Source organism: Engraulis encrasicolus, chromosome 6 (assembly GCF_034702125.1).
Source record: "Engraulis encrasicolus isolate BLACKSEA-1 chromosome 6, IST_EnEncr_1.0, whole genome shotgun sequence".
NCBI lineage: Eukaryota > Metazoa > Chordata > Actinopteri > Clupeiformes > Engraulidae > Engraulis > Engraulis encrasicolus.
The window spans coordinates 25,511,477-25,518,976 of record NC_085862.1 but is presented as its reverse complement, the minus strand read 5'-3'; the positions used below and the strand labels follow the sequence as shown (position 1 = coordinate 25,518,976).

General features: G+C 44.9%; 1 protein-coding gene across 2 annotated transcripts in view; it reads right to left on the bottom strand.

The window, feature by feature from the left end:
• cpamd8 (C3 and PZP like alpha-2-macroglobulin domain containing 8) overlaps positions 1-7,500 on the bottom strand; it is a 125,761-nt gene that overhangs the window by 43,412 nt on the left and 74,849 nt on the right. For both annotated transcript variants that reach the window (XM_063201028.1, XM_063201029.1), the window contains exons 29-33: positions 6,488-6,562; positions 4,479-4,644; positions 3,943-4,029; positions 1,547-1,683; positions 620-775 (exon numbers count right to left, since the gene is read on the bottom strand). In XM_063201028.1, the coding sequence (XP_063057098.1) occupies positions 620-775; positions 1,547-1,683; positions 3,943-4,029; positions 4,479-4,644; positions 6,488-6,562 (621 nt within the window). The remainder of the gene's footprint in view (positions 1-619; positions 776-1,546; positions 1,684-3,942; positions 4,030-4,478; positions 4,645-6,487; positions 6,563-7,500) is intronic.

The window sequence follows — 7,500 nt, the reverse complement described above, 5'->3', positions numbered from 1 at the left end:
CTACATTAAAAAATCATGTCAGGCACGCTTGACATAGGATTTGTACCAGAAGTGAAGTTGCACCGTACAGCAGAACAATTTGAATCAGACATGAGTACATTTATCAGTATCAAAACCGTTTATTATACTTGCCAAGCCATGCCGAGAGGACAACTTGCAGCATGCAATTAATCATGAACGCTGTATAGAATTAAATGCCTTTAACCGGCCATTGCTTAAGTCACGATGAGCGCCGCCTTGTGGCAGGCAGGGAAACTCATGATTTGCAGACCCGTTACGCCATCTACTGGCCACTTTGGGTAACTGCAGGTTTAATTCAGGGTTTCTAGGAACCGAAAATGGAACCGTTCTGGTACCGGAACCGAAACGAAGGAACCGGAAATGGAACCGGAACCGAAAATTGTCAATCAATACCCAGGCCTATGTGTATGTGTGTGCGTGTGTGTCTTGTACCGTATCGCTCTGCAGTATCTTCTTGTGTGTGTCTGTGTAGTATGTGTGTGTGTGTGTGTGTGTGTGTGTGTGTGTGTGTGTGTGTGTGTGTGTGTGTGTGTGTGTGTGTGTGTGTGTGTGCGCGCGTGCGTGCGTGCGTGCATGTGTGTGTGTGTGTGTGTCGTACCGTAGCGCTCTGCAATATCTTCTTGTTGTCCCACTGCAGCTCGAAGGTCTCCTGGAAGTCCAGATTGGTGGAGGCCAGCGAGATGGTCAAGTTGACTCCGCCCACATAGGACAAGATGGCGTACTCAGACAGAGCCTGCAACGCCACACACGTGTCCTGCATACACCACACAAAGATACACACACACACACACACACACACACACACACACACACACACACACACACACACACACACACACACACACACACACACACACACACACACACACACACACACACACACATTATATATACTACTTATGTACATATACTCAGACAGAGCCTGCAGTGCTACACACGTGTCCTGCAGACACCACACAAAGATACACACACACACATACAGTATAAGAACAAGAGACCAAGACAACAGCCGAACATATTGCATAAGGCTTATAAGCCAAAAGGTAGTAACTCTATAATTTTTAAAAGCTGACCAGGGTGAAGAAGCCGCCCAGTACACTGCGTTGTTATTTTGTTGTTGTTGTTGTTGTTGTCTTTTTTACTTTATTGATGAAAGCACAGTAGGAGAGGTAAACAAGAAGTGAATGGGGAGAGAGATGGGGAAGGATCTGCAAATGGCCTACCCCGGTCGCCGGCGTAACAGCACAGTGCCCTACTGTTGGAGCCACAGTAGGGCCATGCATTGTTGTGAGAGATGCTTGGAATAGAATAGAATAGAATAGAATAGAATAGAATAGAATAGAATAGAATAGAATAGAATAGAGTACAATAGAATAGAATACAATAGAATAGAATACAATAGAATAGAGTACAATAGAATAGAATAGAATAGAATAGAACAGAATAGAATAGAGTAGAATAGAATAGAATAGAATAGAATAGAGTACAATAGAACAGAATAGAGTACAATAGAACAGAATAGCACCTGAGTGGAGGAGAATCCTCCCAGTGCGTTGCGTTGCTGTGAGAGCCACTTGACGACGGGCAGGGCAGATGCCACGTCCCCCAGCAGGGTGTAGGTCAGGAGGCCGTACGCGGTCATCTCCACCTCCGCAGACACCACTTCAGCAACAAGAGGAAAGAGCATATGAGTAGAGTTTTAAAGGATAGTTCCGGCGTAAAATGAAAGTTTCACCATCGCTTTCTCATGCCACATAATGTATCTAATGATGAGCCATTCTGGGCAATGCCGCGCCGTTATGGAGTTAGCTAATTTTAAGCTTTTTGGCGAAAAACGCAGCCAATGCATCACGGCGGGGCCAATTATAGGCCTATTATTTTCTGATGTTTCCCCGCTATAAACAACTTCAAAAACGCTACACACTTCATCACAAAGGTCTCGTCAATCAAACCGAGGCACAGAGAAGATCATCGGATCACACAGTTTCACTGGCCAGTGTTTTCAGAGGTGTCTCACTGTTGCAACTCTCTGACCCGGATGCAGGCTACTCAATCAGGTGGCTAGGTAGGCTAAACATGGTCCGCGGTTCTTACACCGGCTGCGACCGTAAAATGAAAAGCTGGAACCCTGACCGTTTTCACCGACTGCCACTGTCTAAACCAGCCATATTACGGGAATGGCTAATAGCATTAGAAGTGGACGAAACTGACATAAAAACCCTGAGGGATCGCTACTACCGTGTATGGAGGGAGCATTTCGAGGATGATGACTACAAGAAGAGTAAGGGAGATGGAACACCTAAACGAAACCGTCTAATGAATGCTGTACCAAAAAGGCGCATGGCTATGGAGGTATGTTTGAAGAGAGAGAAACATGTGTAAATGTGTCTGGCTCATGAATCTTGAGTGTCTGTGAATCTGTGAAACTGGTTGCAACACCGCGCGTCTTTGCCAGCAAGCACTCTGTTTTGGGAAGGCATACATGTGCAGTAAATGTAGCCCACTACAGGAGATAATAAACTGTCAAAACAAACTAGCGCGGGATGGCAAGTGAAATTGTGAAATTGTGCGACCTGAGGCATTCGATGTGGTTGATGTCAAGCATGCTAGAGTAGTTTCAGTGAAGTAGACACTAATTGACCAGGGCGCGCGAGGTCAGATGGACCATTACGCAACGGAGGAGGGCTGGAGGAATTTTTTAAGTCGTACTAGAATGTAAGTACACCACCAGTGGTGTGTTATTACAAAGTTGAATCCATGTTATATTACACCGTGTTGCAATTACTATGTAAGAGTAGTCTGCCTACCTGATCGAACGTCTGGGAGTGATAAAACCACCTGGGGCTACACGTCCGGGAGTGATCTCAGTTGGGAGTGTCCATCTGCCACCGGTACTCTCCATACAACTCTTCAAATCTGCTGCCTGCACACACGGTAGTCGCGATCCCTCCGGGTTTTTATGTCAGTTTTGTCCACTTCTGATGCTATTAGCCATTCCCGTAATATGGCTGGTTTAGACAGTGGCAGTCGGTGAAAACGGTCGGGGTTCCAGCTTTTCATTTTACGGTCGCAGCCGGTGTAAGAACCGCGGACCATGTTTAGCCTACCTAGCCACCTGATTGAGTAGCCTGCATCCGGGTCAGAGAGTTGCAACAGTGAAACACCTCTGAAAACACTGGCCAGTGAAAGACTGTGTGGTCCGATGATCGTCTCTGTGCCTCGGTTTGATTGACGAGACCTTTGTGATGAAATGTGTATCGTTTTTGAAGTTGTTTATAGCGGGGAAACATCAGAAAATAATAGGCCTATAATTGGCCCCGCCGTGATGCATTGGCTGCGTTTTTCGCCAAAAAGCTTAAAATTAGCTAACTCCATAACGGCGCGGCATTGCCCAGAATGGCTCATCATTAGATACATTATGTGGCATGGGAAAGCGATGGTAAAACTTTCATTTTACGCCGGAACTATCCTTTAACACTGCCGTCTCCAACTCCACAGACACTACTGGGGGGAAGCAGGGGCGGATTAAAACTGACTCCTCCACGGGCCCCTGGGCCAGACAGCAAGAAAGCTGTTGCTACTTGCTCGTGTCAAAAAAGATACAGAGTTTAGAAGTACAATATTACGTAACACAATATGATAATTGAAATATGGAGGCTTGGGCTCCGGGGCCCCTTAGCTCTTAGGCCCCTGGGTCATGGCCCGATAGGCCCGTGCAGCAATCCATCCTTGGAGGAGTGGAGGAAGAGAGGTCCTGAGCACTGAGGGGGCTTACAAAGTCAATCTATTTTTATGTATACTTGGCGGCAAGGCATCGCTTTGGCCACCATTATGCATTAATGCATAACTTACCTCAACTGAAATCTGAATTTTTGGTACTTGACGCTTTACATGCCTTACAAGAATATGAGGAGCAGGTACCTGACTGAGAGAGTCCATCGTTGAAGCCCATGAAGGTGTCCTCATCAGTCACAGTGCTGCCCGTCAGACTCCAGTGGGTGAAGCCATCTGGGGAAGAAGAAAAATTGCATTATGTTAACACCAAAACCAAACATACCAGCACAACCAATACAATATGCTTCCTCTAGACACAGATAGTTTGACGAAAGTGCACAGATAAATACAGAAACATGCTGTGCGTACATGCACACTAATGAAAACAAACAGACACATGCATGTACGCACGATCGCACACGCGCACACACACACACACACACACACATACACACCCACAGACACACAGACGTATATCACCCTTCATGATGGCCATGTGGGTAAGGGGCAGGGGAGCATAGGGGCTCCTGAGCATGCATGCACGCACACAGACAGACAGACAGACAGACAGACAGACAGACAGACAGACAGACAGACAGACAGACAGACACACACACACACACACACACACACACACACACACACCCACACACACACACACACACACACACACTGCACCTTACCCTGTGTGATGGCCATGTGGTTGAGTCTTCGGAGTGCCAGAGGTGCGTAGGGGCTCCTGAGCAGGGCGAGGGCATAGGCCAGCAGGGCCGTGGTGTACGGGTCATCAGCAGAGTACGTGTTGCTCTCCAAAAACGCCTTCGCCCGGGACACTGCTAACTTCTCCTCCTAAAAGAGACAGATCCATTGATTGATTGATTGATTGATAGATTGACTGCTTGGCTGATTGATTGATTGATTGATTGATTGGTTGATTGATTGATTGATTGATTGATTGATTGATTGATTTACTTCATGTGAATGCAAATGTACCCAATTATCATAGACAAAAAGATTAAATTCTATTGGTAGTCTGCTATATAGCAATGTTACCTTAGCTGGCAATAACATCTTAATTTAAATTAATTCATTACCTTCATTTAATCTTTTCCTTTCATTTCACTTGAACATTGACAGTTTTACCTCCAAAAAGTACATTAGTAATAGTTGGCATGAACATGTCACCTTCATTTGACCTTACTTCTGCCCCTAACATAGCTGGAATGTTTGACCTTTATCTTTAATCTCATTTGATCTTCATCTTTAGCTTCATTTCACCACTCCATGAACTTCGACTCTTCTCTGACGTTGATAGCCCACGGATTTCACAGCACAAATCATTGACTTTGCTTTAAAGTTCATGATCTGATAAACACCTCTTAAATACTGCTCATCAAATGAAAGGAAAACAACACATGCTTGTGTTTTTTTTTTTTTTTTTTTTACAGGATAACCTTTTCAACCTGCTGGGTTGCCTTTGCCTTTTCAATCTGCTGGGATTGATCCTTCCTGGAATGGGAGAAACTATGGAGCAAATTAAGACCATGAAGAATAGACCAAAAAAAAAGAAAAGAAAGAAAAACAAGTTTTCCACAAACATGTTTCATGCCTGCACGCACATTAAAGCCGAAGTGCTGAGATGTTTGAGATGGTTTCGGGGTGACACCACCTCCTCCAACCTCCCGGAACCTTTCTGGCCTGACGCACTTAACAATAAGTGCGAATGGGGTTTTCCTTTCGTTGCCATGGACACAGGCTCTGTGCTTTCATGTCTTCCAGATGTATTCCCTTCCTGCACCGTGCGGGCGAATAACAGTCTTCAGCAGCCACTCAGGCTAATGCCAACAGTCGTCTTTCAATTAGAGTTGCCACGGAACAAGAGGAAGGAGGATCGCTTTGATGTCAAGTTGACGTATCCTCTGACTGCATGTTTTGACAGTGGGGCAAGAAAAGTTGAAGTCTGGCCTCTTAAAAGGCTCAGTGGATGTGGTAGGAAAATAAATGTATAAAAGTATGTCTTAAGTATCTAAAACTCCAATTGGACAATTCATTCTTGATTGGAATCAATATTTTAATGAGAATCAATTTTACTGATCAAATGAGATATCGGGATATTGAGATATATTGACGTTCCACTGAGCTCTGAAAGAACACTTGTGTGGATGGCACAAATGGCAGGTCTTCATTGAGTGAGTGAAAGGAGCAATGAGTTTTGAGGTACAGCAAAAACAAAGGCATGGAATAAACCTTGCTCTCAGGAATCCATTGCCATTCTAGAATGGATCTTTTATTCTCTTAGGGCAGCTCGATACTAGATAAGATTAACATTCCATTACATTCAGGAAAAAATGCTGCTCGTGATTTGCCAAGAAACTGTTCATCTTCCGCCCAAAGAAAAAAAAAGACCTTTCAACTCTCATAGCGCCATGACAGGGGGGATCAAAAGGTTATTGCAAGACCGTATAAGTTCCTGTGAAGACTAACGCAACAGCACCTCAAGAGTGTGTAGGTTATGGCATAGCTAAGGCAAACCATTTATGTTTCTCTCTCTCTCTCTCTCTCTCTCTCTCTCTCTCTCTCTCTCTCTCTCTCTCTCTCCCTCTCCCTCTCTCTGGCATTGCCTCCATTACTCCCCTGGTCAATGTGCTCATAGACCCTTAGAATGTTGGGTCAACGTTCTAGAATCTCTCACCTCTGTGTCGATTCCGGTCTCCAGGAGAGCAGCCACCACATAGGCCGTAAGGGAGATCTTCCCATGGATTCCACCCTGCATGGGAGACAGACAGAAACACATACATAGCTTGTGTTCATACCTTCAGGCATCCTGCTGTGACACAACTGAACCATACCAATGAAGCCCACTCTTCCGGAAAGCAACGTACTGAAACCCTAAAATGCCCTCAAATCACACAATGTGGTAATTACTCTCTGTACACAAAATGGCTGTGCATTACTTCAAACTTGATTTCTAAATCAGTGATACAATTTCAATAGATACCGAGATATTGAGCATACATACTTCAAACCAAGAAAATTGGTTTTATGGGAGTTAAGAGTTTCATGCAGAGAGTTGTGCTATACCTGAACTAGGCCAACAGACCTGCTGGATGCAAATGAAAATCCAACCAACATAGTGGTTTATATACCTGTACTTGTAGACAGGGCTGCATTAAGATGGCATGGGACCCCTAAGCCAGTGGTTTTCAAAGTGGGGGCCGGGGGGTGCTAGGGGGGGCACGCGCAGGGTTGGCAGAAAATGTATTAGCACATCAAAATAAATAACTGATGAATTAATGTGCACCAAAATAAACCACACTCAGCTAAACATTATTCCCATTAGTTAAAACACGCACAATAATCTCTTGCAACTAACATTATAGTTATTTATATATCCCAATGGAACACTGACACACACACATATGGTTGTGAAAGTGGGTGCACAGAAAAAAATACCATAGCACGACCCATGTAAGGGGGGCCTTGACTGGAATTTAACGGTATATGGGGGGCCTTGTTGTGGTTAAGTTTGGGAACCCCTGCCCTAAGCTGCTTGCTGTGCAGGTTGGGGCTCCTCGCAGGTGGGGCTACAGGTTTTTGCGCTCCCCCACCCGGAAGGCAAATTTCAGGACAAATTTACATAGACAGTGTCATAATTACAAGCTAGGAATAAAGGGTACCATGTCTACCAGCTGCGCTCGACATGAC